Source organism: Aspergillus luchuensis, chromosome 3 (genome assembly GCF_016861625.1).
Source record: "Aspergillus luchuensis IFO 4308 DNA, chromosome 3, nearly complete sequence".
Taxonomy (NCBI): Eukaryota; Fungi; Ascomycota; class Eurotiomycetes; order Eurotiales; family Aspergillaceae; genus Aspergillus; species Aspergillus luchuensis.
In genome coordinates, this window is record NC_054851.1 from 2,319,079 (window position 1) to 2,338,377 (window position 19,299).

General features: G+C 47.3%; 3 protein-coding genes across 3 annotated transcripts; 1 reads left to right on the top strand and 2 right to left on the bottom strand.

Moving 5' to 3' along the window:
* Positions 1-647: 647 nt before the first annotated feature.
* PLR1_1 (aldo/keto reductase family protein) lies at positions 648-1,773 on the bottom strand (the record flags this gene model as incomplete). Its single annotated transcript, XM_041687327.1, has 3 exons — positions 648-1,128; positions 1,214-1,646; positions 1,722-1,773. The coding sequence occupies 3 exons, from the start codon at positions 1,771-1,773 to the stop codon at positions 648-650; spliced, it is 966 nt and encodes a 321-aa protein (XP_041541222.1).
* A 653-nt stretch (positions 1,774-2,426) lies between these two features.
* Positions 2,427-3,051, bottom strand: AKAW2_30776A (uncharacterized protein; the record flags this gene model as incomplete). The annotated part of the gene is made up of 3 exons (XM_041687328.1): positions 2,427-2,555; positions 2,610-2,858; positions 2,917-3,051. The coding sequence occupies 3 exons, from the start codon at positions 3,049-3,051 to the stop codon at positions 2,427-2,429; spliced, it is 513 nt and encodes a 170-aa protein (XP_041541223.1).
* A 12,465-nt stretch (positions 3,052-15,516) lies between these two features.
* Positions 15,517-16,362, top strand: AKAW2_30777S (C2H2-type zinc finger protein; the record flags this gene model as incomplete). The annotated part of the gene is made up of 1 exon (XM_041687329.1): positions 15,517-16,362. One exon carries the CDS (start codon positions 15,517-15,519, stop codon positions 16,360-16,362), a length of 846 nt encoding a protein of 281 aa, XP_041541224.1.
* Between the last annotated feature and the right edge of the window lie 2,937 nt (positions 16,363-19,299).

Consider the following 19,299-nt stretch of genomic DNA (forward strand, 5'->3'; position numbering starts at 1 on the left):
CTGGCTGGAGGAGTGAGCCAGGTTTGAGATGTTTGGAAGTTCGATATCCGGCGCCGGAGTATACACTGGGCTGAGCACCCGGCACGTGATGAGGCTATTGCGCCGCCAATTTTCTTCGCGCCCGAATTCCCTCTTCTTTTCTTCTCCTCTTTTACACATCCACTGGTCTCATAGACTGGGAAATACCAACTTGGAGATTCGTTTTGAAATCTAATGTGACTCAATTCCTCTCCCAGTGGCTAATTGAGCTACTTTCTAGCTAATTGTTTCCTGTTTTCGTGATCTGTCTAACAGATCCTGCCCACACATTGTTTGAGCAGGGTAAGTTGCCGCCAATTTCCTACCACTTTATTGTGTATTGAATCTGCCGCAACTTCCATGATGATTTAATCAAGAATTCTGCAATCCTGACAGTCTCCTTTTTGTGAGATTGCATGTTGACTCTTCTACACTTGATCTGACCCCTCGTCTGTTTTCATTGTGTCCATGAAGCTTTTCACTGCTGCCGCGTCAACACAAGCTGACAATTCTGGCTTATTCAGGATCTTATTATCTCTCCTATACTATATATATATAGCCATGATATCATGTTCAATCTCAAGAAAAGCACCAGAGCACACGCATTATGAAAACCGTACAATCGTAGCTTAGTAGCGACTTCCGACCACCTGAATCCGGTCCAAAATGCCCTTAAGCTCGTCCATCTCAGCATCACTAAGGCGAGGGACTCCCTCCAGGTTCTGAGTAACCTTGTCAACCGTTGTACCACCGGGGATGGGGATAATGGTGGGCATTCCCGGCTTGCCGCTGAGGGTGAGGATCCAAGCCAGGGCGATCTGTACGGGAGCCACACCCTTGCGCGTGGCCAAGGCCTTGACCTCATTAACCAGCTTGATGTTTTCCTTCATGGCTTCCTCCTGGAACTTGGGGAGCGTTCTGCGGAAATCGCCCTCCGGGATCTCGTTCACACTGGTGAAAGCACCGGCCAACACACCGCGGCCCAAAGGCGAGTAAGCCACAACGGGGATGTTGAGCTCAGCGCAAACCTTCGCGACGTCATTGTTGAGGATCGTGGTGTCAAAGAGGGACAATTCAACCTCTACCGCTGCGATCGGGTGGACCTTGTGACTGCGTGATATCGTCAGCTGCTGTTCCCTTCTTTTTGGTCGCGTAACCAGCTTCTGCAAGTAAATGAATGTGTGTAGCAACGTACGCTCTGCGAATAGTCTCTGCATCCACCTCACTCAACCCAATACCTCCAATCTTGCCCTCCTTGACATATTGTGCCAGAACAGTCACTTGCTGCTCCACCGGCACGTTGGGATCCTGTCTAGCGCATTCGAAGATATCGATCTTCTTCTTTCCGTCCAGCACGCGCAGACACTCGTCCACACTCCGGCGGATGTTGGCCTCGGAGCTATCGGGGGTAAGCTCTCCACGCTTCAAGCCACCCTTGATACTTAGGACGACCTTGTCGGCGTTCTCGGGGTACTTGGTGAAGTATTTGTTCAGGAGGTGGCACGAGTTATAATCGGGCGTGCCGTAGAGCTCGCCGGCGTTCCAGAAGTTGGCTCCAAGCTTGAGGGTGGTGTTCAGGGTTTCGAAGCATTGCTCGTCCGAGGGAGGCTGAGGGACCCATGTCATTCCTTTAATTTGACATCATCATCGTCAGCTGCGAAAAGAATTATGGTGATTGCGGGCTTGATTGTTGTCCAACATACTCATGGTTCCGTAGCCAGTGTGGCCGATTTCGCGTCCGTTGAGGGAAGGCATTTTGCTGGATGTGTAGTGTTGATTGGGCGGTTTGTGGTGTTCGATTGGAGATTCAGATGTGTAGCTCTTGAAGATTGAGAGGTGATGGATGGATGGTATTTAAGCTTGAGTTTGGGTCGGGGTTGCAGCCCGCAATGAAGAGGGTCGATGAGGGGCTTTTATCTCTGCTTTCCCCCACCTCAACACCACTATTCGGATTTCCTCGGACATCGTCCTGGATTGTCGCTCTTGACTCACAATTGGATACGAGACCCGCTGATTGTCATTGAGAGTTACGATTAGATTCGATGAGTTCTGTGGATCGGCCGCGGTATTAATTATGGAGGCCGAGGGGTCCTTCCCGGATTTAGCTGGAGTTAAGCTCGTAGACCGACGGACGGAAGTTAAATCCACCAAGAACGGAGAATCAAATAGATGGACGGAGACCGAGAGGTTCTAGAATCACCAAGTCATATTTCTACTTCAAGTACTAACTCATTATATAGCTTCCTTGCCATTGGACTTCGTCAATCGTGACACGCCGCTGAATACTTTTTCACAAAAACAGAAGTATAGGAAAGACATCGAGACAAACAAAGCATCCGCCAAACCAAACATTACAATCCCAAAAGAGTTCAGACAAATTGAGATAGAAGGTATACTCTCAGTATGGCTCAGTGAAGCGTGTGCTCGTCGCTGCTATCCAGAGCATCCTTGACAGCGTCCTGTATCTTCTGCATCAAGGCCTTCGCGAACCCTGAAGCGTCCGAGGCAGGGTTCGGAAGGGTGTTACCCTTACTGTTCTTGCTGTTGTCAGAGTATTTCTCGTAATTTTGGGAGGTCGAGTCATCGGCAACCTTCTTGGTATCCTTCCCATTATCCGTCGCCTTGTCATCATCTTGATCGACATCGTTGTTTTGGCTGGTCACGGTCTTTGTAGGGCTGTTGCTGTCATCAATGACATCAGGCTGATCAGACTTAGCAGGCTCATTGTCTGACTTCCAGTGGTTGAGCTTGGTCAAGTCATGAAGTCCGATAGAGTCGAAAAGGGTGTCGATAAGATCGCTGTTCTCGTCGTCGGGGGTATCGGCTTGAGGGATCATTCGCTGTGGCGAGAGTGTCAGCTAATTGGGTGGGTGTGAGTATACAGACAAGAATACTTACCGGGTCAGGAGATCTCGAACTCACCGCTCTCGATACAACGTCCTTCGATGTAGATACAGGATATGCGAGGGTGAGAGAAGAGAAGGTGAGGAATGTGAGGACCATGCAGGTCACTGATGGCGTCTTAGGGTACATGGTGTTATGAGATGGCAGTGTGACGTGGTTACAAATGATGAAATTAAGAGTATAAGTATGAAAGGGCAATGGGAACAGGTCAAGTGCTTTGAGGAGTAAGTTTGAGGTGAAATTTGATTCGAAAGTTTGACGAGACAATCGAGCCTAGATATACTCCTCGCCGTTGCCCCGGACCCCCTGTGCGATGAGACTTTGCCGACGTGCGGAATGGAAGGGCTGGATAGATGTCACGGGGGAGAATACCACGCGTTTTGCAAGATCGCGTCTCAAGATAAGGCCCAGCCATGAATTGGCTTTCTCACGCCTCTATTTCTTAAATTCAGGAAGTTTGCTTGCTACTAGGAGGTACTTAGTCCTCTAAGGCCAAGTTGATACCACCACCGCTGTCGCACGGAAACACCAACTAGTCAAAAGTTCCATTTCGTGATAACCCAATTGGAAAAGCGCAAAGTTGCTATTGTTTTATTCAGTTATCCAGGCCCGATCGAAATGAAACAGTAGCATAGACCCTAAATGGTAGGGGTTGACCATCTCGCATTCCAGGGGCCTTGAACATTCCAGCCCGGTTGCTTGCCGGACAGGGATAGGCTCGCCACATATCGATATGAGATCATCCAAGGCCAACTGGAATTGAATTCCCAGGAATGTATTCTATTTCTCGAGAGCCGTACCTGCTGGCTGGGAGATATCAGCGGAACGTTCATCCCGACCACTGCAGGTCTGTAGTGTGCAGGCGTCGCATCCATAGTAGACTTACAGATAAGAAGCCAAGGACTCAACAATCAAGTGATAGTTTTCTCGTCCTCTGTAGCAGTCCTGTCACAGTGGCTTTGTCCGTAAGGGTGTGTTTGGCACTCATCGGCTTTGGCATAACATCTGTGTCGCACATTTGTACCAGTCCATTCTGATTTCCTCAACTCGGCACAGATAGCTCCATTGTTCTACACTGGAAGTGTAACCAGGTCAACCACACCCACACTATTTAGAGTCTCCCTCTCCTAGAGACTCATGAGACTGTTGCACCTCTTCATTTGCAAGATTTGATTGCCACGTGAGTACAAAGTCACTCTATGTCTCAACAGTAATCCCATCCAGGGCACAATGCCACGTCTGAGTGTTCTGTGCCTCAAGGTTTGACTTCGAGCAATATCGGTATCTTGTGTATGACTGGATGGACTAGCGACAGGAGGACGAATTCAGCGCGCATTCATTGGTCTGAATGGGATGGAGGGTAAGCTGAGGGCGGTGCTGGGGCGATGTCGACATCGAGGTAACCGGTTAGCACCCAGCAAATCGCTCGTAATGTCTCACTATGACAAAACCTCTAAAGGCAAACGTCAGCTTCAAGCACACAGGACAGTAATTTGATTATCAGCCAAAGGCAACTAACAAGCGATCATAGACTCGATACTGCAAGTTCATGGTTATTTCAGACCATAGACGAAACATGCAGATTGTCAAATCCACAGGCATATACAGGTTATCTTCGCCTGACTTGGGCTGGCTGAGCGTCTACCAAGGTGCGTTGATTGGGCAGTCATAGTCATCCTCCAACGTCAAAGACACGTAAGTGCGTCGTCGTGGGGCCAGAGTTCTCTCTCTGATAATGAAACAACAGCGTTCGACACGATGCAAGCAGTGAGCGAACAACCACATCCGTCTGCAATCCCAAACAAGTAGTCCAGTCGTATCAAACGAGGGTCCAACACCCAGCAGAACAAACCTCAGACCCTGCCTGGGATCTGCTGCAAGAGGCCAAGCCAGCCAAGAGCCATAGTACGCATACAATCAGCCCATTTCCCACCTGCAAACGTATCCCCTTGACCACATGAACCAACCAACGCTCATGCAAAGCGCCTTCATTTCGGCATACGTGATCAGTCTCAAGCAGCAGTAGCCGCCCCCCCAAAAGCACCCAAATTCAAGGGTCCTGCCCCGTGGCTGCTTACGAGCCTACAAGCCTGACTCGCTGAGGAGTGGCGCCCGTTATACTTTGCTAGACGGCAGTCTGATCCTGTCACGCATATGTCCAGCGGCATTTACTCGTACGTCCACTACGACCGAGAAGGAATGATCTTCTCTGCAGGCTGCGCCGCCGTGGGTTTAGTTAGTTAGCCTTGATATGTTGGAGTAATTCCTCCAATGTTGGCTGCGTAAGGCCTGCGGCAGCAACATGGGCGGCGCGCGCACGAGACCTCCGCACTTACAAGACGCTGATCGAGATCAGTCAACGCAGGAAAGTAAACTCCGTCCCACGACGAAGAGTGTGCTTGGCCGTACGGGATTATGCCTGGAATAATCCGTTCATAATGAAGGTGCGTATACACATACGTAGCCAAGTCAATAATAGGAAAGCCGGAGGGGGAAAAGGGAATTCGAAACGTCGGGGGCTCCTCCTCCCCCTTCGTCTTTGTCAAAACACCCTCATCACGACATCGTATCATCTCTGACGGGATGAGTGATCGAATGAATGGAAAGACGCTACGTAGACCTCTTCGGGGACGTGTGTGTGCCTTGCACTGAGTCGTTCTGAGTTAACCGCGACTAGTTGGTAGGAGCAACAGGCAGAAAAATTTCGATGCCACAGTTCAGGAAGCAAATGAGGCGAAAAAATGGAAAATAAAATGAAATAAAAAGCTAAGGGAACCCTTAATTGAGGTCCGCCCCAATAGCTAACGGAGGAGCATCCCCGCTTCCATCTTGAATTTCTTCGTTCTTTTACATATCTATACTAGTCTAGTTGGAGAGCCCTAAGCAATTGCTCGGCGACGCTAGGCTGGGCCCCACTGGGCACCGGAGCATTCGTATGCACCTACGTATCTAGGTGTCAAGGGAAATGATCCAAGACGGAGGGTCATGAAGTTAACGTGATTACGGGGTGTAAACAATGAGATCGGCTCTATACATGGTATGAACTTGTATCCTCGGTACGATCGTAGCTGTTCTGGGGTCATCAGGTACCATGGGATGGGCAGCATGGGTTGTGTGTGGGTGTGGGTGTGTACCGTGTCATGGAAGTAGATTAGAATCGATGAAGGGAAACAGGGTATCTTGGATTAGTTAGTGTTTGGTTCGACACCTGATCGGTCCCTAAGTAAGCGGTCGTTTTACCCCGTAGTTTGTGTGGCTTACGTATGTTCCCAGTCTAACACCAGGTGGTCCAGTCTAGTTGCTTCGTGTTGACCCTTCGTTCCCTCTCTTTCTGACTCTCTCTCTCTCTGACTCTCTAGCCTGAAGATAGTGGCATCGAATTGAGCCCTGAAAAGCATAGTTGAACCGGACCTTCAGCCAACAAGCCACCGGGCGACAGTCTAGAACGGAGGGGGAAAGCGATTAGACCTCAAACAGATTAGTCTCCGGCTGATTCATGCGTATCTGAGGACTAATCTAATTCTACGCGCGGCATGTCAAATCTCGGACCCCACTGAGTGACGTCTCTGCTTACGCAGCTGGCGTTTGCTAGTGGTGGTGGTGAGGTGAATGGTGTGGGAAGTGTGGACTGTGGATATACCTCCGAGGTGGGTAGTTTAGATAGAAAAGTAGTTGAGTTTAGTTGCATTGTTGGACGGAAGAGACAAGGCGTCTTTGCATGGACAATTGGAATCGATATCGGCTAGGGTTAGTTTGAGTTAGTTGGATCCTGCGTGACACCACTTCGATACTCCGACTACACTTTTAATACTGTACAATCTATCAAAATGATATGCAATCTGAACAGACAGTTGTTGAATACATCCGAGCGAGCAATATCTTTCACCTAACTGACTCTGACTCTTACCCCCTACACCAATCCCATCAATCTCCTTCCACTCCACCTGCTTTCTGCACGATAAACCAGAATGAACCCAACCCTCACTAGCGTGTAGCTAAGAAGGCCACTTGATAACAGCCCCACCCCACTCACTCACCAACAACAACAATTCTTTCTCTCTTCCCCAATCAATCTTTGAACTTGAATGGACCCCGAGAAGGGCACAAAAGGAAAAAAAAAAAAAAAAGAAATAATCAAGGGAAGAAAGTATATGCGTATCCGGAGTAATCTTACTGCCTCGAAAAGGGTAATTTACCCGTCATGGTATCCAATACCGTTACCGGATTACCCCCTCCCCATCCACCCAATCCAATCTTCCCCTTCTTCGGTGTGAATCTTGTCTCATTCTAAAAAATTCCCATTTCTCGGTTCCTGTACCTTGGATGTGATGGATGGGTCAACTTCCCCCCCTCCTCCTCGGATATCGACTACCGTAGCGAGCTTAGTCGGGACTCAGTGCTACCTTGGTCCGCCGACGCTTGCCCAGCTGCGGTTCCGAACTTTCTTTCCGGACCCTGAAGATCGCAGGGTCAGGCGCTCGCTCAACTTCTTCTCGCTGGTTGGAGGTTTTTGACGAGGAAATTGTGTGCGTGTGCTTGGCAGGCAGTTGATATTGTTTACTCAGCGGCATTGAGAATCCGGACCAACATTCGGTAATTGTTGGAACGAACCAGACAATATTCTTCAGTCTGAACTACGTAGATCTGTTGTTTTTTTTTTTTTTTTTTTTTTTTTTTTTTTGTCTTTCTCTTTTACTTTTATTCTGTTGTATTACAAAAATCAGGGGGATTTTGTTTTTGCTAATGATGTTGCATATGCTGTAAGTACTATGCACTGCAGCAATCAAGCGACCGACCGACCCTACCCGACTGAACCGCCCCTTATCGCTCTCCCTCGACCACCACCACCACGACGTCCCCTGCCAACCCGGGATTCCCGCAGTCGCTGTTTCACTCCAATCCCACCCTACATTTTGTTTAATCCCTTCGTATTAAGTAAGAGCTCGCTTTAATGAACAGCTGGTCCGAAGCGAGCTCTGAGACATCACCTATAACAAACGTATACTAAAGATAGCTAGCTAGCCAGACTAGCAGTAGACAGGACCCTGTCTCTTCTTTTCTTAGATACGTCGTATCTAAGATCCAAGCCATGTCTCTGATTGTGTGCGAGCGCGTGAGAGTGGCGCACACACACACCTGAGTTATTCTGGTCTGTCCATTTCTGCCTTAAGTTGCCTACGTATGCCTACCCTCCGAACTAAACCAATTCGATGTAAGTGTGGGTGATTTAATGGTGAAAAGGCGTATAATCTCAATGCCGGGATATCCGGGCTCAATGTCTGTTCGAATTTCGATCGGTGAGAGGGGAGTCCGGTTCCCCGATGACGGGAATTGCAAAGTAAACGAGGACAAAAAAGAAAAAAAAAATGTCCAAAAACAAGCAAAGAAGATGCTTAGACATAACGCCGATTCTAGATCGTTATCTTATCCCAGACACAGCCCGCGGGACAAGAAGACAAACGGAAAAAGATGTTGAACAATAGTAGTACGTAGTAAAGAAAATAGAAAGCCATCGTATACCATGCCAGAAACAGTAGAGATTGAAATACGAGAACGAAATAACAACAAGAAAATAAGACACAACCCCCTCTTTTCCAGCTACTACTACTACTACTGGAAAATCCCTGCATTGGTCTCTGGCACCGGTCGTTCTACCTTGCGCTGAGCAGTACCTAAGGGAGTCTAGTGTAGCCGGGAAAGGGTCCATAGGGCTCAAGCCACAGTAAGGTACTGACACTTGGCATGAGAAGAAGAAAAAAAGGGTTCTTGCTCCATTTTGGTTTTTGTTATTTTTCGTTTTCGTTCTCATTTTCTTTTTTCTCGCTTTGCTTTTGTTTTGATTTTTTTCCGCGGATAAATAATTATCATGTTGAGGCAATGTAAAAGTTAACTTTACGGACGACGTCCGAGGTTTGACATGCACCGATCTGGGCCAGATTCAGCTTGGAAACATGAGAACGATAAGAATAGCTAGGGAGGACTAAACATTGGTCGTTTCATACGGTGGGTGGTTTACGTCTCTTGAGGGGAAAAGCGAGGAGCAGAGAGAGGAGGATGAGGGTCCAGTGCATTGACAGCGTGGTTCCCTGGCTGGTGCAGCCAGTGGCACCTACGCTGAAAGAGATCTTCACGACTCTTTAATCTTGGGATAAATGCAATGCAGCCTGGGATTCATTCCTTTCAGCCCTAGCGACCCTCTTAGGAGGGGTTAACTAACTGAAAAGCAACTACGTTAACGTCTAGTAACAAACTACTGACGAAGCCACCACGATTATGCCACTGCATACGTATGCTCGCTTCTTGGTTGTTATTTCTCCCTCCTCAACGGCGTGTACTCGATCGGGGACCAGAGAATATCTCGAGCCTAGCTGTCTACTAGCACCTGAAGATGGACCCTCGCCAAGCCTAATCTAGGTAGTGGAGAAGCCGCTTACAAAGCAATTCTACGTCGTCAACCGGACGCGTCCCGTAATCTGCCAGATGATCTGCCATCGATTTGAGGGCTTCTTCGGTTGGCTCGGCAGCTGAGTCATTGGATCTGCCTCGTATCGGCACCGTAAGCTTACTACTTTGGGAACTAGTCGTTAACATATCTTGTAGGTCATTGGTAGAACCTCGGAGATAGGCCGCGCGCGCGACCCTGATCTCCAGAATCAATCGATTCCTGTATGGTACGCCTAGATAACTACTGTAACTAGTTGACGGTAGTAAGTGCCAATAGCCAGCGTGGCGTACCGTATATCCAATCCGAATTCTTTGACTCGATGTGGCTCTATTGTCATCTACATTTTCCAATCTCTTGGGTTCCTGTAGGGACTCGTATAGCGCTGCGTTAGTCCAGCCACGCCCACTGCCTCATTTCTTTCTTGCTCCAGTACGTGCAGTATGGTGCCTGGCTGGGGCTGCTGATATCTACGTACTATACTAATCGACGTAGAAGGTGGCGCTGATCTCGATGCTTATAAGTAAATCCGGTCTTATCTCTTTCTCTTTTTCCTGTCTCCGACGGAAGACGGAATACCTACGGAGGAACGGACTGATGCATCAAAACTGCACAATTATCACACCCGAATTACTCTCTAGCTAGCATGCGACTAGATACTGCTCTAGCTGTGAGCCGTCACCCCAATGCTTGGCTCTACCTTGAACACGCCAGCCAAATTTCTCGGATAATTAAGCCGCCGTCGCTGTGGCTGCTGTCAGCGTGCATCTCCGGAAGCAGAGAAGCAACAGCAGTACGTAGTAGAATCCACCCACCCACACATCAACGACAAACAACAACTACAACAACCCTCACAACAACAAAATAGCATGATCCCCCAAAAACCACACATCACATCTACCTGATACATCTGTTCCCTTTCTCCTCTCTTCCACCCACAACCAACCCAGTAACAAACAATTATCTAACCACCCGAACACCCGCAACGCGGAAGTACATCCATCCAACCGGCCCTAACAGCCCACAATTACCCCCGACCTCCGATCTCCCTCCACAAGCCAGACAAGCATGATGCGCAAGCTTCCCACCACCCATTGTAGGCATCAACATTTCCCTTCCTCTATCTGACCAATAGAAATCATCTCCGATGATGCAGGGTGGAAAACCAGTGAAAAAAAAGGGCCCATCATCTCTCTCTCTCTCTCCCACACAGCCCCCTCCCCGCTTCTCTTCTCTCGGCACGTCAACCGCTTGGAATCGGACCTTTCTCTTTTCTTTTTCTTTTCTGTTGACTGCTGACTGGCCTGACGTTATCCCTGGGGACGAATTGACGCGTAGGATGATGGATCATAATTGCGGTTCGGAGTTCCACACTACGTATTAGATACCGTAGTAGTTAGTGCTTTGTCACGGAGTTAACTACTTGTTTCTTCTTGTTGTTGCTGCTGTGCCTCATTTTTCTTTTTATCTGTTCTGCCTGATGAGTGGGTGATGGAGACTAGTACTGATTTGTATGTGTATTTGTGTGTGTGTGTGTGGTTTAGATGGGGTTGTTTGATAATAGTTTAGTAGTTTCCATCCAAGTCTAGATTTAGTTTTTCCTATGAAGTACTAGGTGAGTGACTACTTGTAGTAAACTGTAGGATAAGCAAGCAGTAGATGAGAACCTCCAGCCACTAAGCAAAACTCTCAAGGGTTGATGGATGAGAATTCAGGGTCTCGCCAAGCTTTGCAGTACGTACTTATGAATGGGTCAAACGTCTTGTCGGAGGATACTGCCAAGCGAGGTTCAGAAGGGGGGAAGGGGGCCAGAAAGAAACAAAAAAGTAAAACAAAAAAAATCCAAGAAAGGAAAAGGGAAAAGAAAAATCCACTTAGACGAGAAGTAGACGAATCGGATTGGTGTTGGAGGGGGGCGGGCGTATGTGTCCACGTATGCATAGAGGCTGGATTTGGGGTGTGGAACTCCGTCCGTCTTGAAGGGGGCGTGTATGAGAGGTGTGGGTTCATGGAAACGATTGATTGACGGATCAGAGATAGATACGCAAAGCTAAGACTTTTGCACTTTTGCTTAGCGTTATGGATCGCCTGAGATGGGGGAGGGGTCCGGAAGAAGGGGGGAATGGAAATGGAATAGATGGATATCTAGGTGCCTGTTTGTTCTGATTCTGAGTATCTCCATCTTGATTGGTAAAATATTATCCCCCGTGTGCCGACCCTCTTTTTGCCTCCTGTTCCGGAGAAATTTACAATGTCTCTTTAAATCAATGGAGCAGGATTCGGGTTTGTTGGGTGATATGAAGTCATGATGGTTGGTGGTGATATCATACTGCTTACTGTACACCGCATAGGACCGAAGGGAATCAATGATGATGATGAGGAACTGCTGGCAACTGCACATCTATGTAACTGCTCCATTCTATTCATAGACGAAACCTGCGACAACGAGGCGTTTGTGATGAAGAGATAACTTTGTCGTGCGTGTCGCTGCTTGTTTCCTATTATTGGCAAGGCCCCGGGGGAAGGACTAGTTCTCTTCTGTGCTATTGGAATCGAAGCTATTTCGGGTCGGGTCAGAGTGGGACTACGGTGTTCTGTTTTCCAGAACGTCGGGTTGAGTTGTTTGGCGGGTGAATTGTGGATGCTCGTGAATCTAACCACTCCTCAAAAGGAGATGCTGGAAAGCTTGGTACAAAGTGCTAGTGGAATGGAAAAAAAAAAAGGGACGGATCAATTGATACGTGTCGCACATCAGTCCCAGATTGGACAGGGAAGCTTTTGATGAACAAAGAGATCAGGCTAAAGGGTGAAAAAAACACACCATAATCCGGACCCCTCGGCCTTTCCTTCTCACCCCACAGTACATACATACCTACTTTGTAGTTTACCTCCGACACCCTCACACGCAGCCCCTGGTTGTCACAACTCCGAGTCGCACGAAGCACCTTCTGAGAACTTACGGCCGAGTCCAGTCGGACAAAGATGCCCGAAACGGGGTATGATCTGAGGCAAAAAGAAGGGACTCGTATTCCCGCATCGACACTATGCGAATCAATCTTACATGGTGTATAGTTAGTATATGCGAAGCGCGCTTCTCCAACGGTTCCGACCCATCTTCGGCCAGGGGAAAGTCATGAGGAGCGAGAGAAAGAGAGAAAAAATAATAAATAAAAGGGAAAGTGAGTTGCCGCCCCTCATTCTCCTCTCTTGTATCTAATCCCATGTCGGTATCGTTACTACTAGCGTCAGGAAAATAACCACACATCACCCTCCCATAGGCCCAATCATGGCTCAGTTCAGCCCCCCGTCCATGGATTCCATCACACCGTGGCTAAAAGCTTGTCCGTAAGCCTCTTCTGGGGATGCGGCCAGGGGCCACTATACCCTTCCCGGTAGGGATCGCCATCGTTTTTTGCATGGCCGCACGAGCGAGGCGTCCTGGCGCGCGGCGCTGCTTGATCTGTTCTGTCCTAGTCCACTGTTCAGGTACAGGAGGCAGTAGTAATTTTTTTTTACCCTTTCTTGTCGGGGAATAGTTGCTAGTCTAGCCTATTGAAAGTTAAGTATAGATGGGTCTCTGCGAAGAATAATGCGTCAACCGTTTAGATAGTCAAGAATGTTTTAATGCCGATATTGCATTGACTTTCGAAACAGTCATGTCATTGTAGCTGGACCGAGATAGAAAATTACGACATGTAAGTCATATTACCGAGTAGAAACTCCAGCAGATTGACGAGTAGACAGTCTAGTCTACCTCTTCTTGTTTGTTCGGGAACCCTGGAAAGTCTATGTATGCATCTTTGATTAGCGTCAGGAATGGAAGGATAATACGGAGTCGGGGATGGTTTGGCCCTTGTCATTGGTGGGGAGACGCAACAAACCCCCCAGTCTAAGGGACTTTGCCCTCCTGCGACCGGACCAGACTAATTCCGATTAGTCAAATTGATCTTTCCAATTTTTTCCCCTGTACGTTAGTTTTCTTTCTATTTTATTTTCTTTTGTTTTTATTTTTCTAAATTACCATTTGCTTGGGGGGAATTTTGATTAATATTGCGAATGGTTACTTCATATCATTAATTCAAGATATAATATAATATAGCCAATTGTTATTTAACTCCGATGCACTACCAATAACGGCTCTATCTATCTGTACTTTATTTTTTTTTCTTTTCTCTCCGCCCATCCAGCTGACGACAGGGACACGTACCAGTCAGGGATCTAGTCGGTTAGAACGATGACCGATGGTAAAAGGGCAGAGAGGGGCCATTCAGGATTGTTATGCAAAAAAGGCTAATTCCAAAATTACAATGACAGGGCGAAGTCAGTGATCCGCGTGGCTACTCGTGGTTCTGGTTCTGCGAGACGGCCGAGCGAGCCTGAGGAACCTTTGGTACGGGGTTCCAGCCTGACTAAGGGCAGGAGGCCACTAGTGCCGAATAAAGGATGTACTTCGGCTTTACTCCTGGTCTGATCTGATCTTCTCGGTTGAAGGCTTGTCTTATTTTTCATTTTTTATTTTTATTTTTATTTTTTCCCTTTTTATTTGTGGCGATGATAATAAGTGTGGAAGATGGGGAAGAAAAACGTGAGGGTGGGAAAGAATTTAACACTGGCGTAGAGAGGAAGTGCGCATTTGAGAATTGATTATCATCTACAGTAGGGATGGGTGAAGACTTACCACTGAGATAACTAACTACTTAAGATGCAGGTAATATACTCAGCAGTAACAGGAGATACGTAGATGTTATTGGCATAGACCCTGTGGTTCCTTCCGGTCAGGTTAGGGTCTTGCGTTGCTGGTCGAGTATGAAAGTCCTCACGCTGGCAGCAATTTTAGTACTCTTTTATTATTTTTTTTTTTCTTTTGGGTGGCCCACGAACGAACCTGATACTCGGCCAGAGAACACAATAATACCATGAATGATGATGCCTATTTTCAGCTCCACTTCGGCGAACTAGCGTCGTGGACTCGCCCTCCCAGTCCACGGTGAACTTACCCACTAGCGAACTAACTCAACTGACTTTCCAGATGGCCAGAGCTTCGGGAGGGACCCTGGACGGGTTTCAAGATGCTTCTTTCTTAGTCCGCCGGGTCTGGCAACGTACGGGCTTGTTCGTCACCTTTGCCTCTCCTGTCGCTTTTTAATATTCCTGCTTTGCCCTTCCCATTCGACTACCTTTTTTCTTTTACTTTTTTTACTCTTCCAATTCCCTCCTTTTTTGACTTCTTAATATATTCCAGTCAAATCCTATTTGCCATCTAATCCGATTCCTTCCATTCCTTCTCTTCCTTCCTTCTCACCCACATTCCCCCTCCCTCGCTTCTAGCCTCAAAAGCTTGGTCTGTCGTTCGGGTCCCTGCTGTCATACTTGCCCTGCTCTCCTCCGATCCCCGATCTACCCTATCTATTATCTATTTACTTATCTACTACTCTCCTCCCCGATCTTCCACCCCATCCGACTTTTGTCTCTTCTCATCCACCATCCTCTCCCAATCATCACCCAACATATTCTCCAATCGAATTGTTCTTTATCTTCCGACTTTATACTTTTGTGGAAGATTGCTGTCTGAGCTATCGCTTGTGATTCGAGAGCCAAGAATTGAAAAAGAAAAGAAAGGAGAAGAAAAGGAAAAGTGCTTGCTTTTGCTGGTCCCTGCAATCTCACTGGGCCAGTTTGCAATTGTCATCTCATTCGCTTGATACCCATCGTCTGCGGGTCCCACCTCGACGGTCTCTCAGTGGGTTGAAAGTCGGAGTCTCGGATCTTCTCGATCAGATCGACGGGGAAGTTGTTGAATACTTTCCTCCACCTTACAGGAAAGTCGGACTGGTGACTCCTAGAGTTTTCTGTCGAGTCCTTGCCCAAATCCCGTCTATCCGGAATCCGCTCTATAGTGTTACACGAAAGTGAACAGGCAAACATTCTCGAAGATCCTTGGTGAGTACTTAATCTCCTCTGGCTTTTCCCTCTTGCTCCTCTTTCTCCCTACCTTTTCGCCTGGTCGACGGGGCTGCAGATGCTCGCATTCTCTCGTCTGATTTCTCATTCCGTCTCGGTGAGGGAAAGGGCAGCACAGTGCGGAGTTAGACTAAAACCGAGAGAATAAACTAACGAAATTCTCAGCAGATTAGCATTATATCAGTGTCAAGATGGCGAGCTGCAAAGCAAGTTTTGTGTCAATCTTGAACAATGACGACAACCCGGCCTTCACAGTCCGCTCCGCCCCTGGGCTATCTAGACATCAAGCCACTTCGCCTTATCCTTACCACTACGCACCTCAACAATCGATCCCGGCTCCAGAGTTTCGCTATCACCATGCCTATGTGAATTCTCCGTCGGTATCACCTGGCTTGGCACGGCTCCCATTCGACCCCGTGCCCGAACCCGTGCAGCCCACCTCTCCCGGCTCTTCGGACTGCTCCTACGACTACATGAGCAGCACCAGCGTTCGATCTCACTACCACCTTGGCCGCCAGGACACGAATTCTTACCGCACTGTCTCCGAAAAGCGCATCAGCGGCAGCTCTGTTACCGAGCCTCCATCGCCCCAGCCTTCTATCGGCAGTACCAAGGAATCTATGGCTGCCAAATCCGGTGTTCGCAAGAACAAGTACCCTTGTCCTTTTGCTGCTAGCCACGGCTGCTCTGCGACATTTACGACATCCGGCCATGCCGCCCGTCACGGGAAGAAGCACACAGGGGAGAAGAGCGTCCACTGCCCCATCTGCAACAAGGCATTTACCCGGAAAGACAACATGAAGCAGCACATCCGCACGCACCGCACCCACTCTGAGGATATGCCCACGGCCATGACGACGGATCGGGATAGTGATGGCAGTAGCAGCTGGTCGACCCGGAGGAGCAACACATCGGTGTATGACCACCAGCGCTCTATCAGCGGAACACAGATGGACGCATCCTCGTACGATAGTGGTTCGAAGCTGAACCCAATCTCCACGAGTCGGGCGTATGAACCGATGTCCTCACGCGTATGACGAGTGAGCCAAGACGTGAACGGAGCATGATCAAAAAGATTACCACGGGATGATGTTTACCTATTACCATTCTCTGGACATCCTTTATTCCTACTCTTCATCTTTTCCCCATGGCGGGACAAGGCGTATCCCATCGGAGCAACGGCGTTATACAGGAACTAAAAAATAAGCGCCCTCGATCGGCGCAGAGAGTGGCTGCTGAGCGGCACTCTTTTGGTGTCACTTTTTTCTTCTTTAATCTACCGTCTAAGATATCGACGGCTAGATGCAGCATAGAACGGTTTCCACTAGGATGGGAACCGGACAGCGAAAGCTGTAACCGGCTTCTTGGAAGGAAATTGTTCCTTCTTTTTCCTTTTCGTTTTTTTTTTTATTTTCTATCTCTGGGTCTGCATTCTGCTTTTTTGTTGTTTTGTCCCATAATTGGACTGGATTCCCCCCATTGCATTTGAAGTTATCATTATTGCATCTGTCATTTTGAAGGTTTTGTCAGCGTGTATGTGTGCTTGGTCGGTCAGTGTGATGTGTTTTATTTTTGTATGCCACGAATACCTTTTGTTACTGATCCTATTATTTGGGAGCGACGGCCGAATTTGGATTTTTGAAATGTACAATAGAGAAGCTAGTATGAGAGTGGGTGGGATGTGATGGATAGGCATTGATACCTGTCCTTGGGATAATCCCAGATCAATATGATCAAGATGAGAACTCTTCACTACTTGTCCACAATGACTCTGTATGCTTTCAGTTCGTTGGTAGAACTGTCCTTTTCATACGAGATGAACTGACAATGCCAAGGATGGAGAGGGCACACTTCCTCATGGATCAGGAAGCGCGTGAATGTAGTCTTCTAATCTATCATCATCCAAAATTCAATCTCCACAAACACATTCGAGCCATATATTCAAATTGTCAATAAAGATCACTTAGACAGATAGTTGGTCATTTCTTATCGCACTTATGAAATTGTAACATTGCCATGGATCGTGCAAGACGGGAAAATCCCAGCCAGGCATAGATCAAGAACCAGCCCGGAGTTGCCATACCATACCATGCTCAAGTTTAGTCTTTCACCCTTGTGTCGATGTTGTGTTGTGTGCTAGCAAAAATTTATAAGATAGTCACTACCTGCTAATAGTATCTACAAGCAGTGTTGTCCTGTATACACACAACCGAGTGTAACCATTTATCCTCGTATAGCATTATGTCATCGACATAGCTAGTCAACTATGACTACGGTGCTTCAGCTGGATGGCTATAAAGCACCATTAAAAATAGTAGAATAGTTGAGGAAATACTCGTAGACGGTAGATTAATCGGAGAGTGTGCAAGATTCAATCCAAATATAAGAACTCGGCCAGCCTAGACATCCCAAAGCCTCATGGTGAATTATGAGGATTTTTCTTATCAGGCGGCCGCTGGCCTTCTGACACATACTCTCTAAATACAAGTACTCACCTTAATTGCTTGAAAGGTGATACTATGGACAGATTCCAACGTCTCCCGCATCGACATCGTATCAATGGCATTGGTATAGTCTGTATACGTCCGACGCCCCGGCGTCCTGTTAAGTCTCCGGTACTGCTGATCGAGGAAGCTCGCGGCAGGATGTATGTTTGTATCCGAGTCATCATATTTAGGATTTGTAGTGAGAGCGGTAACACACGCCTTTCTATTGAACATATCGATATAGATTATAAAGAGAATAAAAGGCCTCTGCGAAAAAGCAGGGGCTGTTGATGGTCTGCTATTCGAATAGTAGCATGATTTTGCAGACATTGCCCTAGAGGGTATACTTATCGGCAAGGGGTAATATGTAGTTGGTGAGATACTACGTAGGTAGTAGGTATACAGTGTCTTGATTTCCCATCAAATAGTTATCGTAATTGGAGAGCGCAGCCACAAATATCACTTGATGGACTTACTCGAGAATGTATGTATTCTTTTGAATTCGTGATCCGCTTAGTTGGATCACTGTCCATGTTGTGGGACCTACACTGGATAAGAATTTAGAGAGTTCTGTTGACATTGTTGTTGTGAATTTTTTCCGGGGAGGTCACTCTAAAAGATAGCAGTTCAGACACGGATAGTACGTCGAGGGAGTTGCAGAAGCTAGTAGTGTTAGTAGGGATCATCAGTTCCGCTACATTTATATCAGTCAGTATCAATGACTCACTAACGATACTGGTCTCTGTTAGAAAGGTCAGTAGTAGGTGTAATAGCCGCTTGAAAATTTGGATAAGGTTATTCATGGCTTGATAGTGGTTAGATCTGGTGATCAGGTTCGCGGATGACTAGGACATTTTTCGTGGGTCAATCATCTGATGTTCGTAGTTATAGCTATCTTTGCAGGGCCCGTATCAAAAACAACGTTATCTCTCGCAATTGTATCTATCAGATATGCTAAAATGTTGGCTAGACTGCTCAATATGAATGTCCGCTCCCCGAGATGGTCCTCCTTGCCAATGCGATCAAAGTATGTATTGCGCATCTAAGATATTAAAGTCAATCTAGCAGACTCAGAGCTGCCTGTGTAGTGTGCTAAAGGAGCTTATACATGTCTTCCCTTTTCTATGTTGTTTGATTTCTTCTCTTCTGGTGCGAGATATCCCTCGACTTTTTTATGCCGCTTCGAGTCATATCGACTTCGGTGTCCGTCATCCCTGGAGTGGCAGGGTTTCCAACAGCTCTATAATCCGGATTGTCTGTTAGTATATAGTGACATGTGAATGATACTTATATAGTAGCTACAATATTGTCAGTCACAAATATGAGGATATGTATAGGGTTGGGGCAACTATAATTGAGTAATGTTCCCGGTCAGGTGACGATAATTGTGTCAGATGATTAAAATTATCAGCCTTGCCATATTCTTGGAACTAGATTTGTTTCTGCGCAATAGGTTGAAACTCAGTCATCTTCTATAGTAGTATCATA